The sequence below is a fragment of the Zootoca vivipara genome, chromosome 8 (genome assembly GCF_963506605.1).
Source record: "Zootoca vivipara chromosome 8, rZooViv1.1, whole genome shotgun sequence".
NCBI classification, from domain to species: domain Eukaryota; kingdom Metazoa; phylum Chordata; class Lepidosauria; order Squamata; family Lacertidae; genus Zootoca; species Zootoca vivipara.
Genome location: NC_083283.1, coordinates 77,431,156 through 77,448,981, shown reverse-complemented (window position 1 = coordinate 77,448,981; position 17,826 = coordinate 77,431,156). Strand labels below are relative to the sequence as shown.

Genomic DNA, 17,826 nt, shown 5'->3' with positions numbered 1-17,826 from the left:
GTCAATGAAATTTTTTCCCTATGAATCTAGGCTTGTCCCAAAGGGCTCTTAAAAGCTTAGAGTCAGCTGCCAAGCAGCTCACTTTGTTTAATGCTTATCTCAAAATCTCTTTGCTCCAAAGCATACACAGCTCTGTGGAAATGGCTGCTGCATGATTAGAGTGAGAAAGGCAGACATTTCCCACTTTGCTTAGAAGATTTCACACAGTATTTTGACCTCTCTTTTTTAATGACTTGTTGGAATCCCAGTGGAATGAGAGTTCTACCTCTGACCATCCCTAGATAATCCAACATCTCAGAAACCAGCCAATACAATCAATGCTATAAGGAGCCTGAACCCCACGTGGGAGCTTTGCATCATACTTGAGACCCCGAAGGCAGCAAGGGTTTCTGGTGCATCTTAGAAGCTGCTGTAAATGTGTGCATTCATCAATAAAGAATTAACTATCAGCCATTTGCCTCCCTTGGCTGGGTGTGTGCAGGGCAATGCCTTGCCAGAAAGGTCAGCTATGCAGGGTAAAACAAATAATCTACACAAATTGTCTCTTTATATCATAGGAATCTACTGTAGAAAGTCGTATGTCTATCGTTGGCTTTGATTCCTTGATTATATTATGTTTCAATCTACTCAATATACAGTCGTACCTTGGTTGACGAACGGCTTAGTTGCTGAACGTTTTGACTCCCAAACAATTGAAAACCAGGAGTGTTCCGGTTTTCAAATGTTCTTTGGAACTCGAACGTCCGGCGCAACTTCTGTGGCTTCCAATTGGCTGCAGGACCTTACTGCAGCCAATCAGAGGCCGCGCCTTGGTTCCCGAATGTTTTGGAATTCGAATGGACTTTCAGAACAGATTCCGTTCGACTTCCAATATATGTCTGTATTCTGTTTTAGCTGTAATTTGATTTTGCCCCATCACTATAATCTCATGTCATGCAAAATAAGTTACCAATAAGCAACAGAAAGTTCTCTTTGGGCCAGTCTGTAGTTTGATTTCACGCCACATGTAAATTTGATTCAACTGAAATAGTGCTTTGTCAGACCAAAGCAATAAATAAGAAATAAATTTCACATTGCACTGATTCTTTATGGGCACGTCCAGTAAGACGATCACAATATTTTCCAATGTGAGTAATCAAAATATAACATTAGCCTTTCTCAGTTCCAAGAAAACAAGCATATTTTCCATTTTAAAGGTAAACTGTCAGTAACAAATTCATTAGGCCTACTTTATCAACAATTCCAAAAGCTATTAATGTTAAATATTTAAACTAATTTTTAGAAGCCAAAAGGGAGTATTTCTAATTTAATGCAGAAATAAATACCACCTGATGTGCTGGCTGCTTTCATTAGTTTGTTTCAGCTCTAGTGCTTCTAATGAATTTTAATTAAATTGATTTGGATACTTAAAAGCTACAGTATATAAGGGTCTCCTGCACAGAAAAAGTAATCTCTCCAAAAGCAAGAGATGTACAAGTGCATTTCTGAACTCAATTTATCTGCCTACATCCTACTCTAGTGGAGCAAAATTAAGACAGAAATACTTGATACATTTAGAAGACGTCACATTATGGGAGTTAGGGCATAGTTGGCTACTTGCAGTTAACAGTTAATAACTGCATACCAAAAGTGGAAAAGAAGGTACTTATTTAATTTTAGTAGCATTTCCTGAAACATTTATTCACAACTATATTCTTGGCTACATCTGTTTAATGACTATCTTCCCCCTCCCCCCAAAGCAATTTATAGAAAGGTCTAAGAGAAATTGGTTTTGGTGTTTTTTGCTAGATCATTATGTGTACCTCTCTGATAAGTAGCCAGAGATGAAGTGGGGAATAAATTTTGAGATGGAAAGATATACATGGATGACTGTTGAGGAGGAAAAGTTAGACTTCCAGGCTCTTAAGACTTCAGCCACTCCTCCTTTGCTCTCCTTAATGCACAAATCTCATACCATGTCATGTTTCCTTGAAATACCACAGGAGGTGTAAGCTGGATTTTAGGTGTAAATGCTAAGAAAGCAGTCCCAATAAATCTAAAACATGTTGCAGTTCTTATGTATAGATCATTCAGCTGCTGTTATATATAAAAAAGCAAAGTTGAAAGGAATTGGGTTATTTACTTTTGATTAGAGAACTGTGGGTGTCCACTAATATTCTAACACCCCATCCTGTTATTTATTAGTAGTTTTGCTGAACAGTACCTCAAGGACACTGCAAAAGTGATTACTTATTAATTAAGTTACTTACTGTCACGCCTACAAGTACTAATCTCCAAAATTATGTCATACCAATGTGTATTTTGGTAGACATGCTTAGCATTGAATGATGGTTAATAAGTATTGTCAAGATTATTTATTTATGAAACTGGTCTTCAAAATCAGTAGTTTGATCCTTTCACCCTTATGGAAGATGCACTGATTATCTGTTAGAGATATTCTGAAAACTAAAAGTCCATTCATTCACGGTCAGTATGGTAGAACCCCCAAATTATTGAATAATCTCTCTGCCTGCTTTTCTTGATGAAATATTTCTTAAGAACTACTTAGAATGTTTTCCAGATTGAAGACACACTTCTACTCCCAGGCTTTTTGCTAGTGCTTGATTCCAACCTATGGTACCATGTTTTAAATCATCATCATCACCACCACCATTTGTTGCTAGTGATATAAAATTGTCTCAAAGCAACTTAGAATTTAAAAAAGCATATAATACCCATTTAAAATGCAGCAAAAGATTTAAGAAAACATTATTAAGCAAAAACTAAATGTACAACATCTTCATTGCTTTGTGGATTTCCTCTCCTGATTTGTACTGTTTCAAATGAGTTAATTTGTTATACCTTTGCACATCACCTTGGGTTGCCACATGAAAGGCATCTTACAGGATTCGTTTTACTTTCAAAACCTGCTGATTATGTGAGTCATAAGGCAAGAGAAACCCTTTTTCACCTATAAGCTTCTTAAACCTCCAGTTTTAGTTTTAAGGAGAAGGAAATTCAGGGCTACTTTACAGAACGTTGAAACATACGTTGAGCTTTTTTTTTTTAAATAAAAAATAAAAAAATCTTGCCAAGGCTTACAACCTAGTTTCATGTGTTCTTGAGCAAAGTAATTGCATGAGCAGCGTATTATGACCAAGAGCCATATAACCAATTTGCCACAGATACACATGAATTCCAGCTGTCAGCTCGGACAGAAAAAAACTGAGCCCATCACACATCTATTGATTGTGTGGAATCAACAATCCAACACACGTCAATCGCAAAGCCAAACTCCTTAGGATTTGGATGGCTAAGAATGACCTTGCAAGGTGTGAAGAGAATGGGCTTCGGTTTGCATGCTTGTGTTTTAGGGACAAGGACGAAAGATGAAGACCACATGATTAGAGACCACCTGGTTGGTCAGTGCAATAATAATCCCTGACCAATGGACATCATGGCTGGAGCTGATGGAGCACAGGGACATCTGGGGTAGACCCATAGGTTCTCCACCTTTGCTGTAGAGACTGTGGTTATGGGCAAGTCAGCATTGACCACTGCAGCAAGCTGTCGAGAGGTTGATAGCTGAGATGGGCGCAGGGCTGCATATACAGAATTCAGGTCAATATAAGATTAGCCTTTAGCCACCAGCTGTTGAGCACAATACTCTTCAGGATGCCAAGGGGAGACCAGGGCTTGGTGGGGGGCAGCACCCTGCTCTGAATGCAGTTACTTATGGCAAGTCAATTAAGTGAAAACTTCTAGAGAGCAATACCAAATAATTTATTTCTAATGTGTGTCTACGGAGGTCTCAAAAGCAAGTCAGGCATTGCTTTACCTATCCATAATTAATTATTGATTTCCTGTGTTGTGAATGCAAGGATGACAAGACCTAATCTAATGAATAACAGAGCTGTAAGAACAGGGAACAGTGTGTGAGACAAAGCATGAAGGACAGAACCTCAGACATAACAGGCCTCATTATTCATACTGTTGATGTTATACAGGGAACTAAATAATAAGCCCTATAAAAGCACCGCCATCAAATCATGTAGGCGTTTTTCAAAATACTTCATTTCATGCAGGTGGCTTGTAAACCCGCTCAGAGCGTGGTGGAACCTTGCAACCTGTTTCAAGTCTTTCTGGGAGAAAATGTGGCTTGGCGGAGTGTGCAAATTTAGTGTAATTGTGGAATTACGATTAGACATAACATGCAAGGGAATTGCATGGTGCAAACTATGCTGTGATATACTGTTTGTGGGGTTAGCATCCAATGAAATTATTGGGCATGCCAGAAGTACGACTACAGTCATTACAGCAAATTACCCCAGTTTCAGCGAAGTGACTAGAAGCTGTTAGGATGTTATGAAAAAGGGGTTACTTCAGGTTTTGAGGAAGGTATACGAGATTTTAGAGTGGGAGGGTTCACTGTGAATGTCAAAGGCTTTTTCTTGGATATAGTGCAGGTTAAATGGCAAAAAAGAGCATTTTTGTGGGGTTTTTAAAATAAATACAGTATCTTAGATGTAGATGTACCCGAGATATAACCACACGTAGTGACTGCTCCTTTCCTGCTTTCCCTACACGGCACCGCAAAGATGAGTGATTGAAGCATTGAACATGCACAAGCAGGTCTAACCTAGATAACGCTAGTAGGTGGAGGAAATGCAATGAATAGCTTTAATCAAGGCCAAGAGAAATAAAACAAACAAGCATTGAAAATGATACAACTATGCCTCACTTTCTCCTGCCAAAACGCATGACTGTACATTATCCCCTGCCACTGACCCACACAATCTTAAGTTTGAACTAGAACTATAAAGCTAAAGTGACTCCATCCAAGACTTCCGTTGTGTAGTAAAATGCTTTAGTGTCTGTGGAAAACAGCCTGAATTCAAGTTATAATCATATGGATCTGGTATTTCTGCGCTTAATCTCATGGGCAACAGACCCAGAGAGGAGTAGGAAAGGCTGTAATTGAGCTTCCCATGGATACAGGGAACAGCCTCAGTAACCTCAAGGTAGCCACAGTCACCTCAATGATAACCTCAATAACCTCAATGATGGACTGTCCAGGATGTAACATAATGTGTTGACTGAGTACTAGAACCTCATAAGCTTCCCTCTCCACAGGTAGTGTTGAAGATTTAGCATTGTAGGTACTAATTCTAGATAGGTGTATATATGAAATTATGGCTAGCCACAGCATTTGAGAGAGATATTGGGGGAGATTTGAGAGAGGCAGTGTGCTGAGAGCAAACTATACTTCCATCACTTTCTGGTCGGCTTATGGTGGTATGATGCAACGTATTTTTACAGGCTCCAAAGGAATGAACTCTATCCCAAAAAACAACTTTCAGTTCAAGTCCTTAGGTGGCCCCGAGAAAGCCTGTATCACTTTGTTCCCCATCTATAAAATGGGAGTAGAAGGGAAATATCTCATAGAAGGACAAGAAAAAGATTATAATGAACTTTGCACAAGAAAAGCACTATGTAAGTACAATCTCTATGAGGAGTTTAGAACTATGAACAAGAGAGGAAATATAGACATTGGAGGAATGTAAAGACTGTCATAATAATAATAATAATAATAATAATAATAATAATAATAATAATAAGTGTTACAGCTAAGTGAACTTGTTCCAGTTCTTTTTCAAGGTTCCAAATGTAGGATTATGCTATTTATGGAAGATATGAATATTAGGCATATACTGAGGGCAACTTTTCTGTTCACATATAGAGATGACCAGGGTTGGAGTAAAGATTGACTTTCTGTGAATAGAAGGGCTCTCCTCTTTCTAGGAACTTTGATCTAGCAGAGGCTCCAGCTGGAGGAAGAAGGGTTTTCACTGACTCCAACTTCCTTCTGCAGCCCCTCATGTCACTTTCCACAGAGTAATTGAGGGCACCTTGACCTTTCAAGTGTACACTTGGCATTCTGAGCAAGTAGTGAAAGGATTTCATCTAATGGTATAGCACCTGTCACAGATGCGACTAATAAAATTTAAATTCTGTTCTACATCAGAGGGAACAAAGCAGAGCCGTCAACTAGATAGATATGCTTTAGTTGAGTGATCAATTAACTAATTAAAGCTAGAGGGTGAGTTAATGCAAGTTTAATAAGTGTGCATGTTACCCAATGGCACAGGTGCATCTTTTGAGTATCTTGAGAACGAAGACCCATTTCTGTTACGTGTAAGATAGCTTTTGTTTATTGAACTGATTATCACTCATTTTTGGAAGGAAAGCCCTTTTTATTATTAATCTTGGTAGACAGGAGAGAGAGAGAGAGAGAGAGAGTTTCTGCAGCCTGCTCAGCTGTGTGCAAGTCCACCTCCCCACTGTTTAATTCAAGGGCACAAGTTTAATCTGCGATTAAAATTTTAGTTGATTCACCTCTGATTAAATGAAATAAAGCAGCAGCCGTAAAAACAGGATCACAAAAAAACCTTCTATATCTGTATTCAGGGAACAGCAGCCAGTTCCCCCCCTCCCCCAAATTGTGAGCAAGAAAACCAATAAGCCATTATTCCCAGAGCTATTTCTTGAACAAGTGTGTAACTAGATTACACTGAATATGAAAGAACTGAAACTAGCAGCTTATCATTGACTCACTCAGATGGTTCTGGCAGAATTCGTGTTCTCCAGCTACATGCACTGGTCACTTTGTTTAATTTCCCTTAAGAGCTGGAAATAACTAGGCATTATGCCTGGCTTTATTGTACCGTGGTAGGGGAATATCAGGAAAGGGAGCTGGAAATGATATCATGACAGCAATGCAACTTCACGTCTCTGAGCTTAAGAGTACGACTTGAATGGCAATACAAGATATCTCCTCTGCTCCTACTGTGGGCACAGCCTTGTGCCAGCTAAGGGGCTCTGGCAGCAGTTCTGCCTTTGTACCTGGGGCTGGCTGGCCTTTGTACCTGGGGCTTTGTACCTGGGGCTGGGGCATAAGGGCATATTGAGGATTCACTTGTGTGATCCACTTTCATGAGATAAAAAGGGGTGAGCACTAGCTAGCCCTCTGCTGTTTAGCTTTGGGAAATGGCCACAGCTGAGTGGCAGAGCCCTGGCATCTCCTGGCTTTCCATCTCCTGGGAAAGACTCCTGGCTAAAACCTTGGAGAAGTACTGTGAGTCAGTGTAGCCCAGGCATCCCCAAACTGCGGCCCTCCAGATGTTTTGGCCTACAACTCCCATGATCCCTAGCTAACAGGACCAGTGGTCAGACATGATGGAGATTGTAGCCCAAAACATCTAGAGGGCCAAAGTTTGGGGGTGCCTGGTGTAGCCCATACAAAATTCACCATTTGCCCAGAGGGGGAAGCATTGTGGTGCAAGATGTTATTTGCACTGTGAAACCTTTGGAAAGGTTTGAGCTGGTGGGCTATGAAGGAATCATTGTAATTTGAAGGTACTGCCTGAAAAACATTAGAAATCTTCTCCAAAGGTGTATCACTGTACTTCTGAAAGGACTAGAAAGTTAGAGCAGCCTTGACCTACACAAGCCCTTCAGACACCTCTGACTCTCTCTCTCTCTCTCTTTCTTGCCTGGAGCAAGTTTTGAGACTTAGTTAAATAACGAACTTCAAAAGGAAGGTTGTCAGTCAATTACTCAGACTGAGGTGCTGTGCTGTACAGAGAATTGTCTGTCTTTCTTTACAGAAAGATCAAAAGCTACACTACTGTCTGCAAAGATAGGACCTTTTAATAACTAAAGCTGTGACAAGCTCCCTGAAATTTGTTGTGGTCCTAAATCTGCATGTAAGCAGGCAGAATAAATGATGTGGCTTTCAGAAATGTATAGAAACCACTGGAGATTATGCAAGTGAATTAGAAAATGTTCACTACATCTGGAGGTTTTTAAATAATACAATTTTTGGTAGTAGTTTTTTTAAGCACCCTTAAAACACACTCTTAGCTTAGATTTAACTTAGTTACAGTGGTCCCTCGACTTATGAATTTAATCCGTTCTGAATGCACATTCGTAGGTCAAAAAGTTTGTAAGTAGAAAAAGGCGGTTTCCCATAGGAATGCATTGGAAACGGAAAAATTCGTAAGTCGAGTAAACCGCATCTAAAATTCATAAGCCGAAAAAACCCATCTAAACCGCAATGGTTTTCCTTTCGGATGTTGAAAAAAACGTAAGTGTGCAGCCATTTTTTTTTCATTCGTAACTCGAAATTTCGTAAGTAGAGTACTTCGTAAGTCGAGGGACCACTGTATTTAAATGTTCACTCTGAACTTAATATGCTATGTTAAGATAAGGGGGGGGGAGACATAATTATTAGGCTTGAATTTTCCGGAGTTTGTTTGTGAAAGAGCCCTTGATTAGTGATTTTGCATTCAAAGCAGAAATAAACGCATTCACTAGGTCAGATCACCCACTCCTTTATACTGTCATCATTTGTGTGTTGACTCACATTTGGGACTATCTGTAAAACCTGTCTCCAGGAAAAGGACTTCAATGAGATCTGTATGCCAGTAGCCTTTTGTGGATTCTACCCATAATCACAATTAGAACCTATTCTGTTTTTAAGGGCACCCATACTAAATTGGTATGTGAAAGCAAGACACGGGGCTAATTCACGACAGTATGTGCATCAATTCCTCATCACCCAGCACCTGATGACTCACAACTTTATGTGTGACCCAACTCCATTGGAAAGCTCACTGTGTCACAGTGGGGGTATGAAAATCCTGCTTCTGATGTTTCATCTGTGACGGTTCAATGGCATATGTAAGTAAAGGTAAAGGTAAAGGGACCCCTGACCATTAGGTCCAGTCGTGACCGACTCTGGGGTTGCGCGCTCATCTCGCATTATTGGCCGAGGGAGCCGGCGTATAGCTTCCAGGTCATGTGGCCAGCATGACAAAGCCGCTTGTGGCAAACCAGAGCAGCACATGGAAACGCCATTTACCTTCCCGCTGTAGCGGTTCCTATTTATCTACTTGCATTTTGACATGCTTTCGAACTGCTAGGTAAGTAAATGGTCCAATTATTAAGCGATGAAGCTGCCCATAGATAATGCAATTCACATGGTTTTTGATAAGTGACAAGTCTAATTACATGCCACCATAGTGTGCTGATCTATAGTATATAAGCAGCTCCTTTCCAAACACTGCCGCAACCTAGATAGGCAGCAGAACAGTGTTGGGAAGATGGGTGGGACTCTGTAAGTCTGACTCTGTGGCATAAACAGCCTGCTCTATTTGGGCCCCAAGTTTCCACTCTCAGTGAAACTAGGGCAGTCACCCTGCAGGTTGGCCACCCACAGTATGGCATAACTTTTTAATTCACCTGGTGCAGGTGAAACCAGCTTTAATCCAATAAACGGCATACAGATGACACAAAAGGAAGCCTCCAGTTTTGCGCTGTAAATCTTTTAAGTTGTGATAAATGTTCAAAAAGTGACAGTATAGTGTATCAGTTTTAAGATTCTTTTGTAGTATTGTCATCCAGAATAAAATATTCAAGGAGGTTGGCAGAAATACCACTTGGAAAGACAAACGAGTAATTGCCTATGCTATGTTTTAACATTCAGATAGGAAATTTAGAGAGACAATCAGCCTAAATCATAATCAAGTTAAATTGAAGTACCATACTGGGATTTAGGCTAACATGGTCTGAGTGAATTGGATTTTCAGAATGGAGACCCACAAGGTATTTTCCTTATGTTATCCACTCTGGAACATTTTTTAAAGGGATCCCCCGCAACACCCTCTTGGCTCGGAGTCAGTGTGGGCAAAACGGTTTCACTCCCCTAAATCCACCTCTTCCCCAAGACAGCACCCTCTGCAAAATCTGAGGTTATCAGTTTCTATATACACTTTTCAAAGTGTATATTGGTATTTGTGTAGTCACTCACACTTGCTATTCTGAATATATTGGTTTCAATCAGTTATTTGCATTGCAAGCTTTGTGATTTTCTGCCTACTGAGCTGTATGTTTAAAGACAAATCAGGGTCTGTCCTGCTTAATGTTGGTATCACCGTTGCAGAGGCTGATTTACAAGAACAGGATGCTGAAGATGAAACCAGGCTAACTGCATACTTCTCCCCTGCCGAGTTATGATACAAGATGATTAAAATAGCTGTATTACAATATAGCCCTAGCAAACAAAGAAAAAAAAATTAACTATCGTGAAATGACGATAGAAATATAGGGTTCATATCTCTAAAATTTAAAAGGCATATCAATACACAATGATTGCTCTTTTTACTTAGAAATATATATCTTTGTTGCAGCAGAAAAGTGTTCATAGTGCACTTACGGCATTGTTCCATTCTGAATACATTATGTACACTGTGATGTAGACTTTACATCTGATAATTTAACACAAAACCACTGAGAGCTGTTCTCATTACAGCCAAATCAATGGAAGCATTCTTTGGTGAGGGCTGAATGTGTCTCATAATGAATAAAATAAATCAGACTTGCAACTTCTATTAAAAACAAAGTACTAATTAGCAGGACTAACTGGAAGCAAGAGAATTTAGTTTTTTGGGGGAGGAAATTCAGTGGTTTTACTTTTCTTTAATATTGTGTGTGTTATTGTTGTTTGCAAAGCGCCTATCTACATTTTAAAAAAGTACCTGCAGCTTTTCTGTAAGATGCTAGGAGACTCTATCCAGGGACTCTGGGAGCAGGATCTGGCCCCTTATTCCTTGCAGTCCTATAGCAGCTCTCTGGCTGCTACGGTAGTTGGATCTTTGCTGCATTGTAAAATGTGTCCCTTCCACCTGCACTGAAGCTAATAGCCAAAGTGGAGGACTGTCACATCAGCCAGACCAGATGATCTGTAGAGCTAAATAAGGTCTGGCATTAGGTTTGACTCTTGGTTGAGCAACTCAAAGAGAGTAGCCATGGTCTACTTTTGAAACCTAGCCGCCTGCCTGACATTGAAGTGTTCCAGTGTCCAGCATGGACAATGATCAGGGATGACAGGAGACCACAGGTTCCTCAAAACTGACCAGGGTCTTCATGTCTGTAAACACCTATGTACAAGTAAGTTCCTTTCAGACTAGTCCTGATCACATGTTGCCCAGGGAATGGGTCATGGAGGGAGCCAACCACCCTGCCATGCATTCTAACTGAATGCTTGAAGAGGATAAGAGTACCTGAGGTGACAAATACTACAGTTGTTGGCATCCTGTAGAGGGCCTTTGGTACTGGCGCCTGCCCTGTGGAACGCCCTCCCATCAGTTGTCAAGGAAATAAACAACTATCTGACTTTTAGAAGACATCTGAAGGCAGCCCTGTTTATGGAAGTCTTTAATGTTTGGTGTTTTATCATGTTTTTAATATTATGTTGGCTGGGGAGGCCAGGCCAGATGAGCGCGGTATAAGTAAATAATAATAATAATAATAATAATAATCTGCCTTGAGAGACAATGGAGTACACTTCCTGTTCTATTTGCCACATCACTGCTAATAGTGTATGTCCACTCACCTTTTTCGGTGGGCAGTGCAAGGGGCCTGCAGTGATCCGGCATGGGGGATGGGAAGTTGACGCCCCCCTCGTGCCATCCTGGCTGTGTGACTGGCACTGGGCGGGGCCACCCAGTGTGGCCCTGCTGGCCAACCAGCATTGATAGGGGGCGTGGCCATGGGAAATTTAACTGCGCCACAAGCCCTCCTCTCTCACCCTTTCACTGGATCTCCCAACCCACCCACCCTCTTTGCATGCTTTGCTCTGACACAACCTATGGATAAATGTTGGCTGCCATATTGTTGGGGCTGGGCAGAAATTTTTTCCACTTGGCAAATTGGCACCAGCCATTTGGTTTTTACCTACCTTGTAGCAATCGTCACAAGGTTACAATTAGGCATTGGGTAAGCCTCTGTTCATATGTAGGGGAGGTTGTAGTTTCTGCCTGCCTATCTGTCTGGATGTGGGCTGGGGCCATGCCACGACCCCAATGGGGACCCCTCGGGGTGCCCCTATTTGATGTAAGTAATAGGGCTACCCCTATTGGTGGTTGAACCTTAGATGGACTCCCTGCAGATGGGCGGGAGTCAAGATATAGCCTGGCTTCACCCAATGTCTAAGCCAAACCACTCACATCTGTAACCAATAAAGTTGTGGCCTGTTTGAGCCCATAAACCTCAATACTCGTGTCGGTGTGTTTATTAACCACTGGGGAACTGCGGTTCATGGGGCCTTGGAACACAAGTCACTATTTATAACTTTGCCCCATGTTTTAGTCTTTATTGTATGTCTCGAGGATCAAATTAGACAAGTAAACTTTCTACTCATACCATATTATCAAAAGGGAAAAAAATTCTAGTTCACAAAACAAACTGCTTGACTAAAAGAATTTTCTCTGCTAACAAAGCATTGAGTTATGAGGAAATTTCAGAAGACAGATATATACAAGTAACATGGATGGATTTCTTAGAAAAAGGATCTATCTCACCTTCTTTTTGTCCTGTCTTCCTTTATAGTTACATTTGCCTCACTGTCAGTAAACAGTGCCCACACATGAGGTGCAAAAAAATTGGCCAGTGTTGCAAATGATGTTTAAAATATTCTACACAATGCTTTCTGCATTTGCACTCTGGTTCATACTAATATTTAAATAAGCTCTTCAATGCTCTTTCAGATGCAAATCTAGGTATGCATTCAACATCATTTAACGTTTTTATTGTGTTAATAATTTATTTGTTAGACACTATGTGAGGCATTGTTGGTGGTATTTAAATTTTAGAATAAATAAGTAAATAAATAAGTACTTAAATTAAAAAAAAATCACAATTCAAGACTGGTCAGCTGACAGCCAGAATACCTGGGTTTGGGAATAGATTCTGGTTTCTTGATTCTGGGAGAGGGTTTGCTGAGCGTGCCATGACTCAGAATGATTGGTAGGTGAAAATCCTCTGTCCTCAGCCACTCTGAAGTCTGGGGCCACCCGCTGCCATAAATCAATCAGTCAGTCAATCAATCATTTATTTCAATTAGTTTTTTTTTTTACAGTGATATAGAAATATGGGATCTAGGCCACATTTTTTTTGCACAATTATAACACTTTTAAATTACAGACAGAAATAGATCCCATTGCTGCAGATGCACTTCTATGGCAGATAAAAAAAATCAGTGCAGCCTACTCTAAAACACTATATATTCCAAGGTGCACAATCCAAACAATATATGCCTAAGGAATATTAGTCTTTTATCATAGGAATAAAATAGTTCTTTCCAGGCCTAAAATTGGATTGCTGCTGTCTCTGTTCCTGGTCCACAAGAACTACATGCAAAGCTTTCTTCCCTTATAGTTCCTCAATGAACATGACTACCATACCACATAAGTAATGTATTAGCCAGACATCTCACAAGTAATATTGTAAACGTGCCCACTGATGAAGTACATAGGTGAAAGACTTCACACAGTATGCTGCAAGTGTGGTTTAAAAACTTGTGGGAAAGAACTTTTCAGTGGAACCAGGTGAGGCAACCGCCGTTCTGGACGGTTCTAGAGTTAGTGATGAGCTTGATTAGCATGAATAAACTTAAAACCAGTCCAGACTAGAGAGAGATGCTGTTGGTGAGAAGGTCTGATTGACACAGTTGGTGGCCATACTGTTCCAAACAAGTGAGCACTGATCCTTGGATCAGCTGAACAATCTTGGGTTGCTCCTATACCCAACTGTGCTCCTTAAATCCCAAAAGGGAGTCAGTTAGGAATGCTTTCCCCCAACTTAGCTTGGAATGCTAGCCATGGCTGCTCTTGGAGAATGATGACCTTGCCACTAATGAACGCCATGGTAATGTCCAGGCTGAATTACTGCAAAATATTCTACAGGACATAGCTTTTGAAGGTTGTTTGGAAACTTGAATTGGTTCAGAATGTGGCTGCCCACCTATTAGCAGGTAGGACCTGGTGAGAGTGCATTACCTCTGAGCTGAAAGAACTGCAGCGGGTGGGGCAAATAAGGCCAAGCATGGGGAGGGGGAGAGATAAGAAGAAAATTGTGCAGAGAAGCAGAAGCCAGGGGAACAGTAGAGCATTGAGCACCTTGAAAATCATATGAATGTTTGGCAAGGTAACTTTTCAGTATTCAACGGCATCAAATGTGCTACTTTTGAAGTGAATGTTCAAATTAGAAAATATTCAGTACATATCCTTTTTTAAAAAAGAAACTACTAAAACATCTCTAACTTGGTCAGCGGTGACGACAATTAATGATATACCCCACATGAATAAATGGTATTCAGCCAGCCTTATAGTCCAAATTATTTCCAATCCCCACAGAGGTATGCTAAGGGCACTACCCTGCCCCAACCACCCACCCACATCTGAAGATGCCAGGCATAACCCTTGGAAACAACCCCTGCTTCAGTCTCACTCTGGGAAGCAGGAATTTATTCATCCTTATTTAATGAACTCTTAACAATATTGGGATCAACTTAAAACAAAGGTAGGTATTCCAATGCGAAGGGACAGGAACAACAGACCTGCTGGGTTAAACTTGCAGAGCAATCCTGTGCATGCCTACTCAGAAGTAAACCCCTCCCAGGTGGGTATAGGACTGTAGCCTAAATTTGGAGCCATCGCCTACTTCTCCCCAGCACCTTACAATCGAAGCCGTCCCCGTCCCTGAGCATGAAGTTTTTTTTTTTTTAATTTATTTTTATTAAAGGTTTTCTCAGTTTACAAAGACATGGGCAGTGTCTCTCATAGCATTTTTACAGATCAGTTTCAATTGTTGAGACATTGGGGAGGAAAAGGGGGAGAGCGGTAGATAAGGGAAGGGGGTGGGGGTAGTGTGACAATGTTTCTAGTTTACTTAAAGTGTGTTGGGGGGGGGTTGTCAGCATTGGTTGTGCAGGTTCTTTGTTGTGCATTTGTTTTCCTTTGATGGTGAGAGTTGTTGGGGTTGGCCTAGGATATAGTTTTCTTTTGTGGTTGGCTGTGGTGGTCTGTTTTATGTGAGTAGGGTGGGCGGGTCAGGTTAGCCATATTGATTTGTATGCTGTTGGTGGATTTCTGTCGTTGTCGTGTTGCGCTGTGTATGTGATAAAGGGGAACCATACTGGGGTGAAGCCGTCTTCTTCTATTTGACCCCGTGTCAATTTCAACTTATTGGTTAATTTTTCTAATAGGGCTATTTCCCATACCGTCTGGTACCATTGGTCCATGTTTACTCCTGCCAGGTCTTTCCAGTGTCTGGTTATGGTGTTTCTGGTAGCTGAGAGTAAGTGGGTTATGAGTTCTTTGTGATGTAGGTGGGCATTATTGTCCTGGAAGATGTTTAGCAAGGCCAGTTCTGGGGTAAGTTCTAATGTTTGTTGGGTTATTTTACCTACTTCTCTTACAGTTGTTCTCCAGAATTGTTGGGCTTTGGGGCATTCCCACCACATGTGGAAATATGTGCCTGTTGATGTGCATCCTCTCCAGCATTTTGATGAGGTTCCTGGGCGTATTAGTGCTAGTTTTCGTGGTGTTAGGTACCACCTGTAGATGGTTTTCAGAGTGAGTTCTTTCCTTTTTGCTGATATGGATTTAAATGGGGGTTTAGACCACATTCTGGTCCATTGAGTGGGGTTGATTTCATAGCCTATATCTTCTTCCCATTGTTTTTTATTGCGTCTGAGTTTGTGGAATTTTGGTGCAGTATTTTATATATTGCAGATACCATCCCTTTGCCGTGACCCTTTGTCGTTAGAAGGAGGTTTTCAAAAGGTGTCAGGGGTCTTGTTGCTGCTGATTTTATTACTGGCTTGTTTAAGAGGGCATGTAATTGGTGTTGTGCTAACCAGGGTATTTGGGTGTCTTCTAGTTTATCCTGTATTTCTCGTGTTGTCAGAGGTATGTTATTTTTATAGAAGTCTGTTAGGCGATATAGGCCTTTGGTTTGCCAAGTTTTAGTTTGGATGTTTTGTGCTGCCTGGTGGAATAATGGATGGTAGACCAGGGGGAGTAGTGGGGATGTGGTTGGGGTTAGTTTGTCCGTTTCTGTTTTCCATGCTTTGAACATGGTTTGTGTGTACCTATTAAGTGTTGTGGGGATCCTTCTTAGTTTGTTTGGGAGGAATGGGTATGCTGTGGTGCTGATATTCTCAATTGTGTCTCTCTCTAAGTGTATCCATTGTTTTGTCTCATCTTCCAGTATATACGGGATTATATGTCGTATTTGATTGGCCCTGTAATATGTTTCTATGTTAGGGATTCCCCATCCTCCTTGTGAGGTGGGGAGGTGCAGGTATTTGGTGCTTATTCTTGGTTTTTTATGTGAGAAGATGAAGGAGTGCAGTTTTCTCTGCCATCTGCGGAGTTGAATTGGGGGGATCCAGACTGGGAGGGTTTGGAATAAGTAGGTTAATTTTGGGAGGGTGATCATTTTGATCATTGCCATTTTATCTGAGAGGGTGAAATTCATGGTGTCCCATCTCTTCAGGTCTTTGTTTATTTGTCGCCACAAGGGTTTATAGTTGTGTAGGTATAATTTGTTGAGATTTTTGGTTATTTGTACCCCTAGGTATCTGAACTTGGTGTGGCAGAGTTTTATTTTGGTGATATTAGTGAGTTCTTTCTGGGTGTGGGGAGGAGTGTTGAAGCACATGGCTTCTGATTTTGCAAAGTTTACTCGCAGGCCTGACACCGTTGCGAATGTGTTGAGTTCTCTGGTTAGGGAGATTGCTGTGTTTAAGGGGTCTGATGTTGTGACCATTAGGTCATCTGCAAAGAGCCCTATTTTATATGTTCTGCCTTTTATTTCCACTCCTAGCATGAAGTTTTCTTGTAGCTATCTAGGCTAGGGGTTGGCAAGGCTATCGGGCATGGGCCGGATCACTCCCGCGGAGATCCTCCGTGGGCCGGAATGGCACAGCCGAAAATCACGTCAGTGCATGTCTGTGCAGAAGTGATATTCAGCATCTGGGCATGCACAGAAGTGATTTCTGGAGCCACGGAAGAGAGTCTCTGTGCCATGCTGTGCCGGTTTAGCGCAGTGCGCGGAGACTTGCTGAGTGGGCAGCTTGGGAGCTGGTTAAACGGCCTCCGTGGGCCGCTTCCGGCCCATGGGCCTTAGGTTGCCGACCCCTGATCTAGGCCAATAGAGGTCCACAAACCCATTACATTCTCAACCCTTTTTAAAAGTTGCCACATATTCTGTCAGTGAATTGTTTGAAGAAATAATTTATTGATATTGAATTTACCCTAAACATACTACCTGTTTTGTTCAATGAACCCGTGTTACGGAAGAGCACTAATTTCCTTCACTTCATTCTCCCCATGCCATTTATAATTTGAAAAGCCTCTATCATATTATCTCTTAGTTAGAAATGTTACTTTTCCTTATAAGAATGCTTCACCCCTTGACTGTTTTAGCTGCCTTTTCCCGCTTAGGTATGGTATCCTTCTTTAAAATAAATAAAAATAGGATGACCAATAAATTCATTCTACAATAAATGTATGCATGAGCAACATATTGCAGTTTTATTTTCAAACCCTTTCGTTTTAACTTCTGACACTGCCTTCTCTCCTCCTCCTGCTGCTGCTATAACGCAGTGAGTTTTCATTGAGGTTTCTACCATGACCCCAAAGACATGTGAAGCTGCAATTGTGTTAAACCTGTAAATGTGCCTTATTTGCACTTATTTATACGGAGTCTTGTCTGCAATTCTGCTGCTCATTTCCCTGGCTTGCATAAATAATTTCGGCCACTTGGGCTGCAATCCTATACCCACTTACGTGGGAGTAATTCCCACTGAACTCAATGGAACTTACTTCTGAGTAGACAGGTATAGGATTGTGCTATTAGCTGCCTTTAAAGTTTTCTTTTGACTGGTAGGATATCTGCTTTTTTAAAAAGCAAACAAACTGGTATCATTGTGCCACTATT

At 41.1% G+C, this 17,826-nt stretch overlaps 1 protein-coding gene across 6 annotated transcripts in view; it reads right to left on the bottom strand.

Annotated features, from left to right (window-relative positions):
• CTNND2 (catenin delta 2) overlaps positions 1-17,826 on the bottom strand; it is a 236,816-nt gene that overhangs the window by 23,120 nt on the left and 195,870 nt on the right. For 5 of the 6 annotated variants that reach the window (XM_060278053.1, XM_060278050.1, XM_060278049.1 and 2 more), the window contains one exon: positions 12,771-12,896. The exons of the other annotated variant lie outside the window; for it this stretch is intronic. In XM_060278053.1, coding sequence (XP_060134036.1) covers positions 12,771-12,896 — 126 coding nt within the window. The remainder of the gene's footprint in view (positions 1-12,770; positions 12,897-17,826) is intronic. 6 annotated transcript variants of the gene reach the window in all.